Consider the following 24,319-nt stretch of genomic DNA (forward strand, 5'->3'; position numbering starts at 1 on the left):
ATGTTTGATTATATGCTGTTTGTTTATTGCAGAGAACAAGCTTAAACTTTTTATTTCAAATGCTATTTTAATGCTAGTCAGCTTTATATGAACAGACACAGTGGAAAAGGCAGGAGGAGGACTGGAAATCAGTGAATGAGTAACAGTAAAAAAGCAAGCATATTACAATTAGAACTAAAATGTGTTGTCCAGTCATTGAAATACTGACTGAATTTATTCATGTTACTGCCTAGGGAGATAAGTTACATGATCCTCATTAATGTTTATTAACTCAGGAACTGAAATGATTCACTCTGTACTAATATTCTAATGAATGAATCATCCTGACCCTAGAACGAATGGAGCAAACAAACTTCAATTAGCATATTATAATTGTGAACACATCAAGGTGGACTTGCTCTATTTGAAAGTCAATGTCTTTAAATGTAAACCTGCAGTACAGCTGAGCAGATCTGACCATGTCTTACTCCAAGCTTCAAGCCTGTGATTGACAATAGAAGTTCTCTTATTCAAGCCAGAAGTTTTCATCTGTGTTAGATGAGGTTGTTTTTTTTCTTGTGCTTCGGTAAAGTTTTAATTTCCTTTTAGGGTTAAATAAAGTCTATCTATCTATCTATCTATCTATCTATCTATCTATCTATCTATCTATCTATCTATCTATCTGTGACATTTTGCTCAATGCTTCTGGTATAGGATGCAGTCACCACAACAGTTAAACAGGTTTGACTATAGAAGGACTTGTTTTAAGTAATTAAGAGGTTAAGATATTAATCCATCCATTTTCCAAGCCTTATCCAGAGCAAGGTCACAAAGCCTATCCCAGCAAGCAGTGGGCATGAAGAAGGAAGTGATGCAATAACTTGCATTAAAAAATAAAGAACAATTAAATAACTGGACAGAAATAGTTCATTTACAAATACAGTAATGTCAGAAGGTACAGGAATCAGCTTAGATTGTTGTCAGATGATACAGTGTGGTCTATGGCCGGCCAATACCCCCAGGCCACCAGACGGAGCCCTCCCTGCAGCATGGAGGTGCCCCGAAGACCAGCAGGGAATCCTGGACAATGGAGTTTTCATCCACAGCCCTGCTGGATACCACAGGGGCCGCAAGAGGGAGCTGCAGGGAGGAGCAAAGAGTCATATGTGCCCTATAACCTGGAAGTGCGTCATAGGCAGAGTGACGGCAGAAGTGACGTACTTCCGGGGTGAAGAAAAGGACTTTTGATCTGACCGGAAGTGAAAGAAGATCACATGGACTGGGGATTGGAACACTTCCGGGTTAGGGACTAGAAAAGGATTGTGGGAGCTCCCAGACGGCGAGCTGAGCTGGGTGGAAGGGTGGCAACGCGTCTGGGAGTGGAGGAATTGTTTATTGAGAAGTATTGTAGTATTTAATGAGTATTGTGGAGAGGAGGGTGCTTGTGCACTGTATTTGTCCAAATAAAGAGGATTATTGGAATTTTACCTGATGTTTGATGTTTTGGACAAGGGTTCAAGGGAGCGATACTACCCCCATCTGTCACAACAGTTACATTTATTTGCTTAGCAGATGTTTTTGTCTAAAGCAACTTGCAAAAGTGGTCAACGTATTCAAAAAACATCAGTCTGGAGACTGTAATATAAAGTAAATTAAATAATTAATGTTAAATTAAAGAATTCATCTTTTATTTTTTATGAACTACTTGTACTTTCTTTCTGCTTCTCTTGCATACCATCATGATTTTGCATTCTGTTATAAATCATATTAATTTATAACATTGTAGATCCATCCATCCATTCTAAAATCCAGCAACACTCAGTGCAGAAGCCAACCCTGGATTGGACACCATCATAGAAACATTGAATGTATGTTTGTATTTTATTGTTTTAGTATAATAATGTATCTGCTATATCATATTATTCTATTATCGTGTGTGTTGTTTATATTTCTATTCCATGACCTATGTTTGGACATTATACTGCATATCATTTAGAAAGAGCAAAAGAAGAATAAAAACATGAGTTTTATTGTCTGAAAACATATGATAACATTTAGCATAAAAAGCATCAAAAACAAAGTTACAGAGCTAGATTAGTTTTTATCAGATTCAGATTTAGAAATCATCCTTTCTGGATCTGAAATGTTCGGCTTATTATGGGAGCTAACCCTAATATTATGAAGAGAAGTAAAATTGTATACTTTAGTTTTGTACATTATAACATCGCAGTCTTTCCTAGCCCCTATTCTTGAGAGGCCCATTCAAAAAAGTCAAACTTCTGAAGATTAAAAACATATGTCCAGTATTCGTTACCTAAAAGCAGCATACACAATTCAGTGACTGGTTATCATTAGGGGGCTCCCAAAGTGTTTTAAAATTACTTAAAGTTGTTAGATTAAATAATTTAAGACATAATTTGTGCTACAAATTGAGCCCCACAATGACCAGCATTCCTTATACTGATCATTTAACATGATTAATGAATGAACAACTTGCCGTTGTTCCCAGCTCTAAAAATTTTAAAGCATGCGAGGTTACCAGTGTGGATGGGGGTAATGGTGAAAGAGCAACCTAGTCTGGGTGTGGTTCAGAAACACTTGGAAGTTGCCTAATGGAGTCTTTGGGGATGATCTCTATTCCTTTCTGCACCTTCTCCCATCAGGAGCCAGTCCGTAGCCCATTTGGCAATGGCAGTGGAATGAGCCTCGGTCATTGTGGCAGATTTGTTCACATATTGCTTTCTGCTCCTGACATTCATTGATATCTAAAACAAGAGAGAATTTTCATTGTTAGTCTGTAATGATTATTACAAATCAGTCAAACGTCAATTCAAGTAAAGCCGTAAATATAATAGAACACATTTGTATAGGATCTACAATCATGAGCATGTCAGAGGATACTAAAACAGGAAGGTTACAATATCATGTGGTTGAACTAGCATTCAGGTAAAACCTAAGACTGATTAGGGTGACAACATCAAACTCTTGCCAAGTTCTTAATCAGAGGTCACCTGAAAGAATTGAATCCCAGTTTATAGTCCCTGTGGCTTTTCTACAGATTCTCTGTTTATTCCCCTACTTCTTAAAGGTTTATAATCTAGACTAAGTGGTGATTTGAAATTATTGGAACATTGCATCAGCTTCAGTGAGTGTGCCATATGATGAAATTGAGCCCTTTTCCAGGTTGGTTCCTGCGTTAAGTGTAATATCCTGGAACTGGACTCTGACACAACACAACCCTAAAACTAGAAATGAACAGTGTGTGTGAGTGTGCATACATACTGTACACATGTAGAAGGGATGTTGAGTCATGGTTCTGTAGGGCTGTAGTGTCCTCAGAATTTCATTCAAGCCAATTCCTTCTTTCACTCAATCAAACCTTTACTGTCAGTCATTTTCCAACCCGCGATATCCTAATACAGGGTCACGGGGGTCTGCTGGAGCCAATCCCAGCCAACACAGGGCGCAAGGCAGGAACAAACCCGGTCACACACTAGGGACAATTCATCGCCAATGCACCTAACCTGCATGTCTTTGGATTGTGGGAGGAAAGCCACACAGACACGGGGAGAACATGCAAACTCCACGCAGGGAGGACCCGGGAAGTGAACCCAGGTCTCCTTACTGCGAGGCAGCAGTGCTACCCACTGTGCTGCCTAACCTTTATTGTGTAAATTCAAAAAGTCACATCAATGTTTATTGAAATGTAAATATAATGACTAGTTTTTAGTCTTTAAATCAATTAATCAATCAATCAACATTTATTTATATAGCACATTTTCATACAAAAATATGTAGCTCAAAGTGCTTTACAAAATGAATAGAAAAATAGAAGACACAATAAAAAATAAACATAAGTCACCATTAATTAACATAGAATAAGTAAGGTCCGATGGCCAGGGTGGACAGAAAAAACAAAAAAAAAAAAAACTGTAGGGGTTCCAGACCACGAGACCACCCAGTCCCCTCTGGGCAATCTACCTAACATAAATCAAACAGTCCTCTTTGTATTTAGGATTTTCATGGAAGGACCTGATGATGATGGTTATGTAGACTTCTGGCTTTCAGTCCACCAATGTTGGTGCATCATGATGGTTTGAGTAGGTGGTGGTGGCGCAGGCTGCCACCACAAAGAAACCGGAAAAGGAATGTAGTTTTAAATTCTTTGGCTATTCAAGGCATTGCTTATTACTGACTAAACACCTTCAGATAGCACAGAAGAAGCTACTCCTTTTTAGTACCCACTGCTTTTTGGAGCTGAGTCACTTCTTTGTTAATGTTTACTATTTGAATACACGTAAGGGAGAAACAGGAGATGGTTCTTCACCTTAAGGGTCATTGGAATCTTTTGTCAATTGCTTGAGATACTTTCTGAAGATAATTTCATACATAATAACAAAAGCAGATATAGTACAAATGGAGTAAAATTCAAAGGCTGAACAAGCCATTCACAATTCACAATTTTCCTACAGACTATCTCAACAAGAAAACAGTCCACTGTGGGACCCTCATATACTACTGAACTGAGGCAACTTACAAAATTTCTCACAGTAGTCTTGGAGGGTGCGTAATACATGAAATACACGTAAACATTTCAGAGGCAGGCAATTTCCACACAACAGGTACCTAGACAAGTATTACACTGAGGCCAGAGTATTAGAACACCAAAGCGTACTCATCCACAAAATCATTTATTAACTATATTACCTGTGATTCTCCCTCTGACCACAACAATTTCGTTCCACTGCTTGAAACAGTTCTTGCTTCAAGAAATAGTCATGATTTCTGCCACAATTCAGGAGGGAGCACCACTGGCTTGATGTTGTGCTTTTTACTCCTTTTTTTCAAGACTATGACCAGGATTACTAATGGTACCCAGCCCTCTTACCTTCTTTGCATGTTCTTCTCTTCCTTAACTGTTTTTTCTACCGATTTGCCTTTCTGACATATACTCCAGCAGTAATCCTCCTTTGCTTTGCAGTTTTCCACTTATATGCAGATGTGTTTTGAAATTCAGCAGGTGATACTACACTCTTGAAAACATCTGCATCTCTTTACATCATTGTGAGAGTGTCACTTTCACTCAGTGGGTTAATGTTGTACTCACCAGCACAATCTTCTGAGTTGACAAGGCGATAGCCAGAATAGCAGTAGCAGGAGAAGGATCCCTCTGAGTTGAGGCAGCCTTGTGTACACTCATTGAGACCCAGAGAACACTCATTCACATCTGAAGAAGAAGGCGAAGACCATGTTAATAAAGCTGTTAGCTGGAGAGACCATCTTGATAGTCATACTAGAGTAGGCCGAGCTTAGCCACTAAGAATTCTGAATGATTATTATGACAAAACAAAAGTATTGAAACCAGAATGAGTAGGAGTGGTTAAATTATTATATGTTTTTCTATAGAAATGACTTATGCTGATTAGCGGTAGACAAAATGATTGATGCAAAGCTGAATCTATAGTGAAAAATTTGCATAACAAATGGTGTTTCATGACCAGAGAAATTTGTTCCACTGTCACATGAAAAAAGTGTTTAGTCTCTGTCTGGAAGTATTTTGATACACTAAATTCATAAACATCTGCCTGTCATGTAGTGTTTAAATAAAGTTCTTCATTAAAAAGAGCCATGAGATGTGTGTTGTGATTGCTCCAGTAGCACAATGACCACTTTGTCAATTATGACGACAGTTTTGTGGATTGCAGTCCTAAAGATGCAATGGAGACTGAAATTTTACTTGGTATATTTCTCCAGGGTTACCGGAGCATTCAAATCCTTAGCTTATCCTGAAGGAATCTGGAAACAAAAAAGGTTGTTGCAAGTTAAAGAAAAGAGGAGAGTTCCCATGTAGTGCAAGTAGAAAACACAGCGATGTGTATCAAGGTACATTTTGGTCTGTATTAATGTGGAAATTAGTGCCTAATGTTGCATTTTCCAAAAATGCACTGCAATTTTATGAAGGAGCACTATAAAATATATTCAAACTTACTGATATTCAGCAGATTACCTACATAATTTACCTGTGCAAAAATGTAGGTAAACACAGATATAGAGATAAATAGTCCTTGTTTTACACCCAAAAAATGGTTTTAAAAACACTCAAAAATTCCTTTTAGTAAGATTCAAGATTGCAAAAACACACGAAATATATTTTATCATTAGTTTCACAAAAGTGTATGCAAAAGGAAACTCAGCTGTTTTTGTTCATCACTGATGATGACAATGAACCATATTAAAGTTATGACAAACTAAATGTAATTTAAAAAAAAAAAGAAAAGAAAAGCCTAATTTCTAGTAACTAGAGATCTGGGTAGATTGGAGCCTATTCACCAGCCTGGAGGAAACTCCACTCCTTACAGACCACACTCAAATGGATCCATACTGGGAAATTCAGACCATAAAGGAAATAAGCAGGTTAGAATATGAATTGTTGGGTTAATGTGTACAAATGATCAAAAAACAGCAGAGAGAAAAGTAACCATTTAAAAGAACTAAGCAAATAGCAAAATGTCTCTTTAACATGGTATAGCTCTAATAAGTGTACATGAAATTTAACAAACCTTTACATTAATTTCACTGTGGCATGTGTATGTTGATGAGACACATCAACTGAATGCACAACTTCTGTTTAGGCCTATTTTATTGATTGTGTATGTTATCCCAGGATTTTCTGGGGATTTCACTGGGAACACTGACTTCTACCAGGATATTATTGACATTTTTCATTCCGCAGAGTAAATTGGCAGCTGTAAATGAACTGTAGGTGTATCAGCACTCAAGGTCTGGATGCAAAGATGTCTCATCTAAGGTTCATTCTTTCCTTGTGACCATTGCTGTGAAGTCTGGGTAGGCTCTTGCTCCATGCTGCCATCAGAACAATCTAGATGAGAACAAGCCATTCAGCCCAACAAAGCTCGCCAGTCCTATCCAACTTAATTCTTGTAGAAAAAAATCGTATCTAGTTGTAAAAGTTCTCCTGTCTACAACACTTCTTGGTGACTTATTTCAGGTGTCTATAGTTCCCTGTGTAAAGAAAATGTTCCTAATGTTTGTACAAAATTTACCCTTAACAAGTTTCCAACTGTGTCCCCATGTTCTTGATGAACTAATTTTAAAATAACAGTCTCAATCTACTGTACTAATACCTTTCATAATTTTAAACACTTCAATCATGTCACCTCTTAATCTTTTGCTTAAACTGAAAAGGCTCAGCTCTTTTAATCTTTCTTCATAGCTCATCCCCTGCAGTCCTGGAATCAGCCTAGTCGCTCTTCTCTGGACTCTTTCTAGTGCTGCTATGTCTTTTTGTAAGCTGGAGACCAAAACTGCACACAGTATTCCAGATGAGGCCTCACCAGTGCATTATAAAGGTTGAGCACAACCTCCTTGGACTTTTACTCTTCACATCATGGTATATAAGCTACCATTCTGTTAGCCTTCTTAAATGGATTTTAAACACTATGTTGGCAGTTAATAGTGTTGAGTCCACTTCAATTCCTATATCCTTCTCATAAGGTGCAGTTTCAATTTTCAGACCTCCTATTGTGGATCCGAACCTAACATTTTTACTTCCTACATGTAATACTTTACATTTACTAACATTAAATTTCATCTGCCACAAATCTGCCCAAGCCTGTATGCTGTCCAAGTCCCTTTGTCATGATTCAGATTATCTGCCAATCCACGTAGTTTGTTATAATCTTAGTTTGCAAACTAAACCAGCTTGTTACTTATATTCCTGTCCAAATCATTTATATACAGTATATTAAAAATAGCAGCGGCACTAGCACTGACTCCCGTGGAAAACCACTCTTAACATCAACTAACTCTGATAAGGTTCCTCACACCATACCCCTGTTTCCTGCATCTGAGCCAATTTTGCACCCATCTACACACAACTCCCTGAACTCCCACTTCTTTTAGTTTGATGCCCAACCTCTCATGTGGCACCTTATCAAATACTTTCCAAATGTTAGGAGAAGGGAGAAACTGGTAGAGAAGTAAATATATAAACTGAAGTTCTGTACATGTTTAAAATAGATTTTTTTTGCAGAAAAGAATACAGTTTTAAAAATATTCACTTTCATTATGCTTACATTAGTAAATATGATTGTTCTATAGTCCAGTGAATAGCTTGGTAAAAGTGAAATAAAAAATTGACATTAATATTGAAAAATTTCTCTATCCAGGACATCCACATTTTTTACACCAGCAATAATGTCTTTTTTATTAACCTCATCATCGTCACAATGCATTCTGGAATGTTTTTTTATGTGAGGTGAGCACTGAGATCGCTGGAAGGGTTTCCTTTGCAGGCATGACTGTAGATCTTACCTTAATCATTGTCCCAGCTGACCCATTTACAAAAAATGAGGATACAGTAAAATTTCTTATTTTACTAATAATAACTGAAAATATGCAAATAGCATCACTGGAAATCTATATAATGTACACAGCTGCAAGCATGTAAAAAATGAACAAGATCCTTTCCTAATAAATCCTCTTCATCAGGGCTAGGAATGGAACTGAAATAAGAAGTTGTGTGTTTGTCTTATTTTGAATTAATGGAGATTAAAGAACCTTTTCATTGTACAATTTCAAGTAGTTTCTGAGTATGCAGTAGGAATGATGTTAATTTGCTCATTAATTTACTTTAATAGCAACATTTAGTGCGTGGAATTTTTGTGTTGAATCCCCAAACAACCATATATTTTTAAGAATACACTCCAAGTTAATACCTCGTTGATCTGGTTATGCTGATGAATGATACTGTGTTGTGCAGCACCAGACAAGAGGAAATGGAGAGAAAGTTGGAAGAATGGAGAAGGGCTTTATAAGATAGAGGGTTGAAGATAAACAGGCGGAAGACAGAATATGTGAGATTTAATGGAGACCAAGAATCAGAAGTTCACCTGCAGGGAGAGTTATTGAAAAGCGTGATAAGTTTAAATATCTAGGATCGGTGGTAGCCCAAGCAGGGAAATTTAGAGACAGAGATAACTCACAGAGTGCAGTGTAAATGGAACAATTGAAGTTATCTGAAGTATTGTGTTATTGAAAAAATAACACAAGGGTTAAAGGTGAGGTTTTAAAGACAATTGTAAGACAAGCAATGATGTATGGCACTGAGACATGGACAGTAAAGAGAGAGCAGGAGAAGAAGTTAGATTTTGCAGAAATGAGACTGTTGAGATGAATGTAATGAGTTACAAAAAAAATGAGACAATCAGAAGAACAACAAAAGTGGAAGTATATCTAAGAAAGTACAGGAAAATAGGTTGAAGTGGTATGGACTTGTGATGAGGAGAGACAATAGATATTGTATGTGGACAAAAGAGTGATAGGAATGAAAATACAGAGGAAGAGAAAGTGAAGGAGTCCAAATTGGAGGTGGATGAATAAAGTAAAAGAAAATTTGAAGGAAAAGGGCTTGACTAGTGAGAAGGTGCAGGGCCGAGCATTTTGGAGCAGGTTGATCAAGCAAGTAAAAAATGATGAAGAGGAAGAAGAAGATTCAGTTATCAAATTTGCACTGAAGACTCCAATTCAATTAAGTTTAAGTTTATGGATCTCGCACTATGAAACACAGTAGTAGGAGAGCCCATTTTCAGTTACACTGCTTGATGACATTCAATCAAACCTAAATAACTTTAAATTTCAGCCAGTATTGAACCATTTAGCTTACAATATAGTTTATCGCACATAATATAAGAAGGAATTTTATAAAGTATTTTAGTAAAAAAATTCCCAAAGGGATTGTAGAATGGTGTGGGCTTCTGTGTGAATTTAAAAGCTTGCTTATGCAATTAACTGACACAAAAATGGTGCACTGCCCCAGTCTAAGACTGTTTGTGGATGACTTTGTGTATGCAGTGAAAGAATGACACCCCTTTAAAGAATGAGTTTTACCATTGCATGTATTTATTTATACTATATATTCTTAAAAAGCAAAAATTGATACGCATGTTCACACAACTGAGTTCAGGTGGGTGTCCTTACTGACCACACACACTTCCTTACTGACATTAACCTTTACTAGTATCTTCCTCCTTTTGAATGTGTAAATACCAACAAATGTGCAAGGATCCAATCTGAAATTGTAAGAGTGGTTGATCAACTGCTTCCATGTGTCCTTAGTTTGAACTCATCAGCCAAAACATGCAAGAGCTTGATTTATAGTACAAGGTCTGTAGAATGTCTTTTTAAAAAAAAGGTTGCAGTTAACTGGATTTACAACAGACATGTATGGGAGCCGCACATATCTGAGTGACCGAGTATTGCTGACACTGGGATCAAAGGTAATAAAAATACAAAGTTCACAAGGCTATTTTTGGTACGTACTCGTATGCCAGTGACACGATTTTCCCCAAGCCTACCAACTTTCTTCCACTTGCTTTTTTTCAAATCTGTTTAACGCACGTTTGAGTTTTAGGAGGCCAATTGACTTTTTAAAAAGTTATAAAGGAAAGACACAAACATCATAGCTGGAGAATTTTTACAGTATCAATGTCAACATCAATCTTTGTTTTTAGCTTGCTTTTAAAAATATCATATTAATATTTATAGTGAACTGCCTAAGAAAATAATCTTGGCTGCAGAACTTTAACATATGAAGAGCCTTTACACAAAAACATACATTTTTTTTGTTTTTATGCTCAGATTGTAGATAGTAAATGTAAACTATGCAAATTCTTCTTACAAAATATGATATAAAAATGTTGAATAAAATGATGACCTGCTCTGTTCAGCACCCTTCATTTGTCACACTGTGATAATTGCCCAGTGAACATTGCATTACCAGACAGCAAAAGGTGGCAAAAATTGGGTGCAATAAAGCTCATAGAGGGAGAGAGTAATGTTCAGTAGCAGTTACAGAGAAACTTGTCAAGATGGTGCAGGAGAAAAAGTGTCATTAGAGGACAGTAATCACTAGAAGTGAACTAAGTGTGGCAATGTCCCTCTGTAATGGCAGCTGGGGTGCAACAAAGTAAGTTTTAGGGGTGTCTGGGCCTCTCTTTATTAAGAGAGAGAAAAAAAAAGAAAGGCAGAGTAAGGGATACCCAAAAGACTTCCTGGACAAGCCTTGGCAGCACAAGGTCATTAGCTGGAGAAGCTGGGACAGAATGGCAGTTCCAGTTGAAAGGTGAAAGAGGTGCCATACTCTTCTGCTCATTTACTGGAAAGTATTATGGGTAAAGATATTAAAGAGCAATTTTACAGGACTATGTGTTTTTTTTTTCTCTTTTAATTTTAAGGTTAAAACCAGGAGATGAGAAGCTATTGAAGAAGCAAGTAAAAGAGTCAAATAAGTAAAAGAGTAGTCAAATAACAAGCAGGGGTCTGAACATTGGCATGAGCCTGCACATGGGTACTCTTCTAATATCCAAAATCAGATTAAAATCATGAGCCAAAAATCATGGTCGAAAAGTAAGTACTAAAAGATTTTTGAGGTGCTGTGTTTTTTAGTTCAGTCTAGGATGCAGTCTGCTGCATGCCACCATCTTAAAAGGCCAGGCATGGTGATATCACACCTATGTGATTAGTAACAACAAGGCCATGTCCATAGGTAAAACACAAAAATGGTGGCCATAGGAACAATGAACCTCAAGATTATGACGTTGCCATTACTGTATAACATTAAAACTTAATAAAATGAAAAGCAATTCATACAACAATATGAAAACCTAACCACAATGACAAGAAGTAACTAAGAAAAATCAGTAATGCTTTACGTTCGGTGTCTGCTATAGCAGTCTGAATGTTACATTTTAATACGCCTTTTTAACGTAATAAAATCCATAAAAGCAGCATTTTTCAGGAGTCTTTATTATTTTCATTGATAATTTATAATTGTTAATGGCATAGTTAGTAACAGTTGGTTTATTATGGATACCTAAAATAAAATTTAATTGAAAGATCATAATAAAAAGAGGCACAGGGTTGTGTCTTTAAGGGAAGGAAAAGGAAACTACCTGAGAAACTTGATTCTTTAAAGGTTTCTGAAGGCTCAGGAACTACTTGTAAGTTCTATGTGGGTGTTCCTGTAGTAGAAGGAAGACTGTAACAACCTTAGAACTGATGCTCAAATCTTGAACCCTGGGGAAGACGGTTAAAATAAGCTCGAGCCAGAAGGCGAGAAAGTCTAGACTTTGAAGTTAAATTGAGATTACAGCTCACTGGTTGTAGAAGAACAGGCTGGGCAGAGTAATTTGTGGCAGAGTATGACATACCCCATGGTATTATTGCTCCCTTGTTGGCAGAACACTGAAATCTTTTTTTGATACATTGAAATATACAATTAACTAGGCAGAATGACATCACTTAGTACATATACAGTATATCTTACAGTAAATAGACAATTCACATTGTAAACATAAAATAAAAACCACACCATCTCATATTTCTGATGGACATCACACTGAACATCCACTTCAAATGACACAAATTCACTTCTGTGTGGGACAGCAAAGGCAGCCAACTCACTTGCCAGCAGCAAAATGTTTGGTCGAAATTTCTTCATCTGGAATTTTTTCATTGTTCTGTATATTTAACATAAATACAGATTTTGTGGTTATTTTCTTGGGAGCAGGGTTAGAATTAAATTAAACTACCTAAAATGTTTTTTTCATCATCTACATTAAAGTAATTATGTTCAGCAAAGAAGTTTGCAATAGCATCACCCTGACACAAACCAACACTGAAGCACTAGCCATTTATGAGCACAAAAGGCAGACTTATGCCATTTCAAGTTTAAAATAAATAGAAAAATCCTTTAAAATGACCTTCTTCTGAATCTGTTTTTTTCACAAACCTAGTAATTGGCACGGCATGATTTCTAACAGTGTAATCTATTTTTAAAAATTATATTCAGGCCCACCCACTCCCTCACCATTTTGATCTGACGTTTCCAGGGGGTTCAAAGGGTTAATGAGGGGATCCTGAAGCTCCTTGTTTTGTGAAATTCTGAGGGGGTAAGTGAGCAAAATATTAAAAAAATATACAACTGTGAGTGATCGTCAGAATGGAAAGCCTAGAGAATATGCACATTTTATTCTTTCTGTTGCCTACCCCCTGGATTTGGAGGGTCACTATAAAAATGCCATCTCCCACTCTTCTTTACCAAGGAATATGTACAAATTTCAGAAGCATACAATGTTTACCTTTATTAGCAGTTATACAACATGGTGACATTTAAACACTGTACACTACAAATGAAAGTTCAACAACAAGCAGAATCACTCATGCACCAAGGTTACAAAATTGACCATCAAAAGCGAAGAGCATTAAAGCCAACAGAACAACAATAAACTAGTTACTCTTTTCTTAGTTACTAATAACCTAACATCAAAGCCATTATCAATTAGAAGGATATTCACAGAACAAGAGAGTCCTCAAATCCTTCCTAAACACAGCGAGGGAGTCAGCGTTCTAGATGTAGTTAAGATTTTATCCTGATGATGTTGCTGTTACATCACTTTGTTAGATTTTCTGTGTCATTTCCATATTTAATCTCGGATTTGATGTTACTCAACCCTGTTACTGATGTAGCTGTCACTGTGGTGCCCTGTTTTATAAGAGCGTTCCATAGAGAAGTGGGCCAGTTGTTTGATTCTGTTTCATAATTTGGCAAATATGAAGGAAAACTTTAAATCACTAGGCAAACTTTCAGTCTCTAAACGGGCTGGGATGTTTCCCAAATAAGTACATTATTTTAAGTATTTTGAATAGGAACATGTAAAACTGGGACTCATTACCTCCATAAAACGTTCTGGCACTGATTGTTCCTCCATACTATATGGATTTTCATAAACCATTAGGAATCAATATTACTTGCTTCCTATCCCCCAAAATCTGTTGGAAAACACTGGCTTCATAAGAAATGTAATGCTTTACTTCATGAGGTAACGGTACATAATAAACAAGAATAGTTACCCCAGATATTTGAAATATTAAAATGTGTGCTTCAATTTAAATGTTTAAGTCTAAATATTCTTAGAAGGTCCATAAACCCAGCCACAGGGGATGCACAAACCAGTGTGTTTCTTTGTGCTGGTCCCAAGCCCGGATAAATGGGGAGGGTTACGTCAGTAATGGCATCCAGTGTAAAATTTTACCAAATCAATATGCGGACAACAATTTTGGATGATCCATTGTGGCAACCCCTAACGGGAGCAGCCAAAAGAAGAAGATTCTCAAGAGGCCCATAGCGGAATAGATCTCTAATAAACGATCAAACTCAAGTATAACTTCATATTCATAATCACTGACCTTGAAATAGTCTTAAAACAATACTCACATGTTTATGTTTGACATTTGTCATTTTTAACCTTCGAAGAGTAACTCTGAGAGGGCTAGGACCACCAGTAAAGAAGAAAATATGATCAGCAGCCTTAAAACAGCACAAAATGGCACTCTACATGTTTATATTACAAATCTCCATTTTTTCAAAGTTTTGAGAAAAGGAACAACTTTGACTGCTCAGATCTCATTAGGGGTTGAACCCCTGGGGTCAGTTGATGCCACATGCATAACTTTTTTTGCTCGTTTTTGCTGAATACATCAATTGGTTTATTTTTTATCATCAAGGTTATAATTTATTGCACAAGATATGGTTAAAAAATAGCCTTAAAATAAGTACTTTTTGTGTCCAGAAAATAGAGGAAAACCTCAAAAAGCTTCACATCTTGCATAACTAGACATTAAGTCGTATTAAATGGTATAACAAATGTTAGGATTTTCTCGTACTGGTGAGTTAGGGGGCACCAGATAAATATAAACAAAGTGCTTTCGAAGTTTTCATAAGTAATTCTTATGAACACAATAACTTATTTTGATTAGTTTTGCACTTCCTGGACAATTTTGTAAAACTGTGCATGAAACTGTTTCACTGAGCTCTGTGAATAAGTTAATGAAAAACACAAGACTTTCTGCATATTGTATCAAAATTTATTGTGTTTATTCTAAAGTTTCATGAGCAAATAAACACTTACTGCCTAGTTAACTAGCTTTAAAAGCTTTAAAATACTCTTAGCATCAGTCACATGAAAGTAAGCAGAATCAGGAATTTAATAGTCCTGGCAGTCACTAGGAAAGCTCAAGCCTATATATCTTCTAAAGGGCCATGTCTCCATAACATCACCTCAACTGACATAAGAATGCTGGCCTTGTCCCCATAATTCCTTGATAGGGGCCCTGTGCTGTCACTTTTTAGTCAGGGCATCATTTGACTTTTTGTCATCCGCTAATGTCTTTCTTTCTCATTCTCTCTCTTATAAGAGATTATCAGGTGCATGTGGCATTTGCTGGGTTACTTGTGTTTTAGAAACCTGAGGACATATTGCACGTGTCCCCCCCATGGCTGTGTTGCTGGTGAAGGTTTCAAGTCCAAGGCACAATACATGATGGAGTCTACTGCCTACCAATGCATACTTGTAAGCAGCGATGGTGTCTGACCTGAGAAACTCTTCCCTGGAATTGTCTTCTGCTCTTTGCCAGCTCACTAGCTGCTTCTTGCAAAGCAGAAACTCCTCTCACACTACTGTTAGTAATTTTTTTTCTTGTCTTACAACCAGGTGTAGTATTATTGATAACTAGACATTTAATTATTGTACAGTCTTCTCTTAAAGTTATATTTATGTTCCTTTCTGACATCCTTCTTGCTGGGAATGAGGGCCATGGTAATAATCAACTAACACTTCCTTAAATCACAAATCATTGTGTGAAGCGGTGTGTACAAAGTCACAAATTCTAGGAATTGCGCCAAAAGCCAAACAAATTACATACTGAACCATTGGTTATTTTGGCCAAAGTTTTGCAATTTTTTATATCTACTCCAGTAAGAGTGAGTTCATATGAAACTTGAAGCTGTCTGTGGAGGAAACAAATGTCTTTGCACATGGCTCAGTTGAATATGAAGGTAAATTGCAGATGCAGTGCTGTGCTATAAAAGGCCATCAGTTAAAATAATGTAAAGTTGCCAATAAAATCTCTTATATTTAACAATATTTATAATAGAGTCAGTTAAACAGAATGTAACATTAGTACTTAATTGTCTAATAATAATAAATAAGATGAAACTGTGAAGAAGTACTCTGTAGCAGGTCAGGCCTAACCAATCATTTCTGAGCAACAGAGCTGCGAGGAAGACCAGATATTAACAAGAAAAATGTAATGATGTGTGCTTTTTCAAATATCATTTATCAACAATGATTTATGCTGAATGGAATGGAATCATTTCTTTTGTTGTGCACCCCATATCATATTTCATGGAAGAAATTACTTGAATAGCGGAAGCCACACTCCTGGGACTGGGGGGTGTTAATTTATTGATGGGAACAGACACGGCCGCTTTGAAGAAATGTCATGATGGAGTACTCAGGGGTCACTGCCACTCAATTTGCACCTACTGTTCACTTTGGATTAACATCTGGATGCTCAAAACCTCATCTGATTAGAGGCTGTGATATTAGTCATAACATGTGTGAGCTTCTTTTACTTCTGTTTTGTTTCCTTTTGATGTATACATAACACTTTCTTCTTCTTTTTAGCATTCTCTTAACTGGATCCTTTGCTTCAATAGTGTCTGCAGCTGACTGACTGTTCTATGACAGCTATATTGGTCGTACTTAGGACAAAAAAAAGCTACATTTTTGGTAGTCAGTGAAAATTTATATTTCATCATAGACAATCAGAAATTGTGTTCAGGTTGGCAAATGCAGCAAAATGTAAGCCATTTCTAGAGCTGTTGCAAAAGCAGATTTGCCCCTGTAGATGTAAGAAATTCAGATGGCAGTGAAAAAATGAATCACCCCACTAAACTTCTGTTTGTTATTAGTAATAAAAAAATAAAAAATGAGCATGTGGTGTAACCCTAATAAATCCTAACAATAAGCCTATCAGATGGATAGACAATGCTAAGAACAAAAATTCCACAGTGCCTTTTTTGCCTCACAGGCTTTCCCAAGCCCATTCAAGTTCTAAAATAAACTTATTTCAGGAAACACAGAAAAAGTCACAAAGGAAGTGTCTAGCAATTTTAAAGAAAAGATCAGGAAAAGCTGCATATGCATATGAATTTATTACAGTCCCCTAATTCACCAATATTAAATGGAGGTTTCCAATTGGAATTCCAACTCTTTTCCTTTTTCTTGTGCTTTTGTTTTACACAGTAAAAATCTCCAAGCCAACCTGATCTTGATTTTCTGTCCAGCTGGTATGATGCTGATGTCTTGTGAGGCAAACATCCCAACTATACCTGACAAAACAGAAGATAGCTACTGTGTAACAACTTAGCTGGGTGTCAACTGACAAGCCTTACAGTCCCCTGGGAGCCACAAACACTGAGCCACAGGTCAACACACTCCAACACGTAACCAAAGGAGGTGACATCAGTCTACAGAACATCAGATGCCTTTGCTGAAGTCATAATGCCTTAAGGGTTTAAAGGCAGAGATATTTTGCAAACAGGGATTAGGAGATGAGACATAAGTCAAAAACAAGCAAAGGTCAAAACCGTGGATCCTTCCTGTCAGTCTTTACAGCCAAAATCACTAATCAAACACGCAGTCAGAATGATGTTGCACAAATTCTGAAACCAAAAAGATAATAACAAATACAGACACACTCAAAGATGTTAAGTTTCTATCCAATCTCGGATAATAAGAATGTGCATGACCCTTGACCTTAACACCCTTGACTCAGTAACATCATGGATCACAACCTTCATTTGTCCTGCATAACAATGTGGTTACTAACCGTACAAAAGCCAAGTCCAAAACGGTGGCACGATAAGAAAATTTATTTATATGGCATGTTTTCATACAAAGAATGTAGCTCAAAGTGTTTTACAAGACGTCAAAGAGAAAGTTGCCAGAAAAGAAAAAACAAATTAGATTAGGTAAGAATATTAATGAATAAGCAGAATATGGCATAAATCCATATGATCTTATAAAACATAGATGTATACTTAGTAGAAGGGTAGCATCCTTATATACAATATCACATTGTACATCTCTACAGATGGCTATGATGAAAAGGTCAGATGGCTGGGAGGACAGAAAAAAAACTAAAGCAAAAAAAAACTACTGATAAGATAGATAAAAAACTAAATCTGCAGAGGTTCCAAGGCCAAAAGATCTCCCAGCCCCCAATGGGCATTCTACCTAACTTACTGTAAATGTTCGGAAGTGATTCATCATTGTTTCAAAGATTTGATGCAGTTGGCCTTATGGACAGGTGGGGACCCCCTCTTATTCCAGCATCACAGGTGGTGCTTTGGTCAGGTGGTGGTGGCATTAAGAACCAGAAAGGAAAGACTTTATATAATATATACAGGGTGACACAGAAAAATGAGAACTTTTTAAAAACCCAATAAAAATAGAAGAAATCCAACAAAAAAATTTTATTGACATCAATTGAACCACTACAACTTGCCTTTTAAGAGACAGTAATCCATGTCTGAAAATTACGTCCTGTAGATGGCATCCCCCTGTACGTATGCATTCCTCAAATCTGCTGTTGAGGTTCCCCATTGATCTCAGCTGGGATACCACAAATTTCATCTTGAATTCTTTGTTTCAATTCATTCAGTGTCCTTGGCCGAGTCATGTAGACCCGACTCTTAAGGTAGCCCCACAAGAAAAAATCACAAACAGACAAATCCGGTGATCTTGAGGGCCAGGGAATGTCACCGAATCTTGAAATGACACGGTTACCGAACAATTCTCACACAGCTGCCATTGATTGCCTTGCAATTGATTACTAAATTACTAAATGGCGACATTGTTTACAGCTCAAGGTCCCTGTTCCGCAGTGCTGCCAACTGTACATGGCTGCCACTACGCATTTCAAAAGTTCCCGTTTTTCTGTGTTACCCTGTACTATGTAATATTTTTAACAATATTAAGGATTACCTTTACCAGTAAATATGCCTTAAAAGTGAATTTTCAATATTCTAAAACTCCCAAAAAGACGAATAACATGAAATAAATGCTAAATAAGTCCATAAAATATTAAAGTAAAAACAATCAAAACAGAATTAGGGTTAATTGCTATCTGTTTAAAATCACACCAAGATCAATTCCAACTCTAAAAAGCCAGCCAAGCTATTGGAGAGGGATAGATAGATAGATAGATAGATAGATAGATAGATAGATAGATAGATAGATAGATAGATAGATAGATAGATAGATAGATACTTTATTAATCCCAAGGGGAAATTCACATACTCCAGGAGCAGCATACTGATAAAAGCAATATTAATTAAAGAGCAATAATATTGCTGTATATTTTTTCATTTTTTATTTATTGATTGATTATTTATCACTATATAGCAATTCAACATCTGTAAACCTTTAAATTCAAACTTTCTTAGCAGTGACATTAGTCTTTTTATACCATTAATTCTTAACCTCCCTCTCACTCACAAATGTATGCTAGAGCTACAAAGTGTGTAACGTGTCTGTCCTGATCACTCTGAAAAAACAGAATTACACAGTCAGTAAAATGTGAGAGGTAAAGTAAAGGAAAATAAATGGCAGAAATCTTAGTCAAAAGTCTGGGCTAAGTCTGGCAGCAAATAAGGCAGAAATGACTAAAAACAAAACCAAAATACTAAGGCAAAATCTGACAGCAAAAGCCATACTAACAGTTGAGAACCCTCCCAAATAGCAAAAAAAAAAAACAAGCACATGGCACACATGAAGTTTATTTTACATAGGCAGTGCTAATGAAAAAAATAGGAGGACTGTGACATCACAAACAGAACATAAAAAATAATAAAATAGTAAGTTACCAAAGCAGACATAAGCACATTAAAAAAATACAGGATTCATGACATCTATGACTTCATACAAAAATTATAGACCCAGTGAATGTATCTGATCGACACATCTCATGCTGAGCTAGTAATGCGTTTTCAAATTAAAACCAAAATTGAACCCTTTGTTCTTGTGGGAACCCCTACAAAACTGAGAGCAGATGATTCCTATATTAGTTATATCACCAGGGTCTTTCATTCAGTCTTTTGTCTCTGCACATATGCAAATGGGCATATTAATAAATTCTATGCATTTTTGTTTTTCTTAACATGAGAGTTGTTAGTTTACTCTCATTTGAGTTTAATGACTGGAATAATAATACATAGAGAATGCTAATGAAGAATGTTTCATTAATTACAAGCTTTGACAAAATTGGTGTCAGTAATTAATTAAATGATACAATTCAAGCTCCACCATTCTAACATTCACAACTTAAGGGAGCCCTGCTTTGTTAAACTTTCTGCATCATGATATGCAGTCTACACTTCATGTAAAAGAGTAACAGTTTAGGAGTTTGAGAATATAATCTGAGGCAATAGGATATCACTTGATCTCAGTCACTGGAAGGAAAGCAGTAAACTAATAAATTGTGCCCAGAATTGGCTTGATAATACAGTGTTTTGAAGCTGTGAACATCAAACATTTTTTGATGATTGCCCAGTATTGCTCCTGTTATGATTCTGAAAATGTATTTTCTTCTTTTTCTTAACATTGTATATTTTTGTCTGGTGGCATTATCATTCTTTCTTGGTAGAGACATAGAGCTTACTCTTTTTTTTAGTAGGTTTGTATTTTCAGGCGGATTTTGATTTGTTTTATAAACTTGTTGATTTTCTTCTCCCGAGTGAGTCACATGACCATGAGTGTGACATCACTATACCACCTGGTATAAATATGGCAGTGATCTGCAGGTTTGGTATACCCTTAGTCAATCAAAAGCTCTGTTTAAAATATCTCTTGGTAGCTAAAGCTTCTAAAAATGTATGTTATAGCATATAGGCTTTTTTGGTTTTGACCTCCTTTTTGTCCAAGACCACTTGCCTTTCTTTTGCCTTTATTTTTGGAAATTTTGACCTTTTTACACTTTCTTGTGTCTTCCTAAATTCTTTTTCCACATAATGACATTAATGTTGGGGATTTCTTGAACCAAGGAGTCTGTTTTTGATTTCAAATATTTTTCATAATCTGTATGCTTTTTGATTTCATAATTACAATTGGGCCATTTTCACTGCCATATGTGTTTAGCATTTTTATCATTAGATAAAAAGGTCACCGTTTGCTCACTTCCCTATTCAAGTTCAAGGATTCCTAAAACGTTTATTTTGAACTCCTTTTTTACTTTCTCATATACAAAGTACTGTATAGGGAAAGTACCGCAATTGTCCAAAAATCTGATGTTGAGATTTTGATGAATCTCGATGTTTTATACCTCCCTGACTTTCTTGTATAGGGAAAGTATTGAAATCCTCCAAAAATTCCAGTTCAAGATTTTGATGAATCTCAACGTTTTAGACCTCCCTGACTCCGAAAATACCATTTCTGGAATTATGTCTGTGTGTCTGTGTGTTTGTGTGTAAACACAATAACTTGAGTGCACTTTCACTTAGGCCAACCAAATTTTGCATACAAGTATTAGGTGCAACTTTTGGGCTATTTCTGTTAACCGAAAGTGGTTCTTTACCTTTAATTCATGCAGTTGCAGAGTCCAATTTATTCAACCTTACTTTTATAATAATTGTTCAATATATTGTTAATTTGATTTGTTGTTGATGGTTCTTTAATGTACATAATATAAAATATAATAATTGCCTTTCTCTTCTCTTTAAGTTTTCTCTTCAAATATCCAATCCCAATTTCTGAGTATATGAGAAACTCTAGGTGAGACCATTCCCGATTTTTTTACTTACCCGATTCATTCTCTTTGTCAATCTATTGAACCTTTTGACTCCGATTCTTGCCTCATGTTTTGGATTTGATTGTTGTGCTTTTGATCTCTCAGTATTTGATCCTTTCCTTATCCATAGTCTACATCTTTTCTTCCTGATACTTGAAAAAAATGAATGTGCAACCAGCAACTATTCTAAGATGTTTCGGTGCTTTGCTGTCCCTGGTTTTGACCCTTGGTTTTCCTGGACTATTCTCATGCCTCAACCCTGGCTGACATCTCCTGGGGCCTCATGTATAACGCCGTGCGTAGAACTCGCACTATAACATGGCGTAAGCACAAAAGCTAAAATGTGCTTACGCACAGAAAAATCCAGATGCAGGAATCTGTGCGTACTCCAACTTCCATGTTCTTCCACTATATAAATCCCGATCAGCGTGAAAACTAACGCTCGTGCACGCGCTTTATGTAACGCCCCAACTCCTCCCAGAATTACGCCTCTTTGAATATGCAAATCAATATAAATCACCCTCAGCCTTCTGTGAAAAGACAATGGGAAAAGCACGGGGGAAAATATAACGATTTCAGCGAATACCAAGTGGAGGCAAAGGAAAAATATACCATTTGTTTAATTAAACCGTGGTATAATCAACTAAAGGAAGTTGATCGAGTGACATAGCGTGTTGGAGAAACTTGAAAGCTCAGATATCAGTCGCCGTGAAAAGGCGAGTCGTAGCCTACCGTCTGAGTGTCATATGAAAGCTTTTTAGGGTACAGAGAAAAAAAGGCACAGTGGGGAAAAAAAGCACGAAATGTCAACTTCAATCTCGAAATTTCCACTTTAATCACGTAGTTTATTTTGTCATTAAAGTAGAACATCATAAACGTCATCTTAAAATCATTTACTTAACCAGTTTCTCAAATCACATCGTAATTAAAGTAGCACGTTAAATGCTTTGTTTTGTATTTGATCTTCTATGTGATCTATGTGTGTGAATCACTACTTGCTTCTTAAACCGGCTCTCTTCCTCCGACTGTACACATAATCCATTACATTCGTGATATTACAGCTCTCTGAATAACTAAAATACTGAGATGTATACGTGATATCATTAAGAGTTAAAGCACGTTATTAAACATGGGTTTTACAGCGCAGCGATTGTGCACGACCATCGATGAAATTATTTATTGCAGCAGTATCAGGGGCAGCTCTAGGTTTGTGGTGGCACTGGGCAGAAAAAGAATCGGTGGCTCCTTCGCCCGCCAATGTCAGTGAGGTAGCTTATGCACGGCGGATGGCCACGTCCGTTGCAGACACTAGCCGCCGTGCTCATGACACAAGCATTTAACTTTTGTCGAAATTTGCCGCTGCATTTTTAGCTGTGTCGTTATTTTCTCTTTCTGTTTTATATTCAATATGTATTGACGTGGCCGCCCATGCAGTTCTTGCTTTTCTTTCTCCAAGTAACCGATTGCCACACAATCAGCTCTGTAATAGATGTTAAGCCATCTGTAAACTTAGAGCACTGATTCTTTAAAAAGTTTAAGGAACATTGAAATATCTTCGTAGTACATTTTTAATCATTCTATCCTTCACGCCAGTCCCAGTGAAGAATATAGATTATTTAAATGAAGTTAAAGTTTTACCTGTATAATATAATAAACATATTTTGCTGCATTTCATCTTAAAAATGATATTGTCATCATATGTAAATACGCACTTTATAAAGTGGCTCAGGTTGTGCGATATTATAACTGTAATGCAAGTTTACAGTGAGGTATTTGTACCTATAAGTACAAACAGTTCTACAAGGAGCAGTGATTGAGTGCGTTTATAGTTCTTGGGATGAAACTTTTTCTGAACCTCAAGGTCCGTACAGGAAAGGCTTTAAAACGTTTTGCCATGGCTGAGGTAGCGTGTGCCTGATGCTGTATACCGATAATTCTCTTTCCGATCAGCAGCTGCTGTGATTCACACTCAGATACAGTGATATAAATACTCCGAGTGCTGCAGTGAGAGTAATATGGAAAAAGATGATCCGCTGTGGCAACCCTTAAAGGGAGCAGCTGAACGAAGAAAAAGAAGAAGAAGAAGATGGTGCAGTGAGAGTAACAACGCTAAAGCAGTTATGGTATTTGGCATACTATGGCTGTTCCCTGGACCATTATATTGTTACAAGTTAATTACAATCAGATGCGTTACAATAATAAACAATATGCGGTTAGTTTCAGTGTATTTATAAAGCCGCATCAGGAAAATAATGAGTAACCACACAGGAACAGTAGCACTGCTTTGACGCTGGGTGCCGCCAGTTTGCAAAACCGAGCGGAGAACTTGCGTACGACAAGGTATGAGGTACCGTGGAAAAGTGCGTGGCTTTACGCCAAGTGTAGGTTTTATACATCGCGATTTGAACGTGGAAAAGTTCTTACGCAACATTTCTGTGCGTACGCACCGTTTATACATGAGGCCCCTGTTAATTTTTCCACTAATGCTTAGGCTGCATGAACATGCCCTTAACAGCAGCTGTCTCAGAATTGGCTCAGATAGACTCCTATAGACTCAGCTCCCAGAATCCCGGTTTTTAGTCCAGTGCTGATCATGAGACTATTAGTTATAAGACTCATTAGCACTCAC

At 36.7% G+C, this 24,319-nt stretch overlaps 1 protein-coding gene across 1 annotated transcript in view; it reads right to left on the bottom strand.

Annotated features, from left to right (window-relative positions):
- Positions 1-1,986: 1,986 nt before the first annotated feature.
- The window catches only part of LOC120542222 (cartilage acidic protein 1-like), a 201,989-nt gene continuing 179,656 nt past the window's right edge, over positions 1,987-24,319 (bottom strand). Inside the window, exons 15-16 of the mRNA XM_039774526.1 lie at positions 5,087-5,206; positions 1,987-2,744 (exon numbers count right to left, since the gene is read on the bottom strand). Coding sequence (XP_039630460.1) covers positions 2,614-2,744; positions 5,087-5,206 — 251 coding nt within the window. The 3' untranslated portion in view covers positions 1,987-2,613. The remainder of the gene's footprint in view (positions 2,745-5,086; positions 5,207-24,319) is intronic.

The sequence above is a fragment of the Polypterus senegalus genome, chromosome 1 (assembly GCF_016835505.1).
Source record: "Polypterus senegalus isolate Bchr_013 chromosome 1, ASM1683550v1, whole genome shotgun sequence".
NCBI classification, from domain to species: domain Eukaryota; kingdom Metazoa; phylum Chordata; class Cladistia; order Polypteriformes; family Polypteridae; genus Polypterus; species Polypterus senegalus.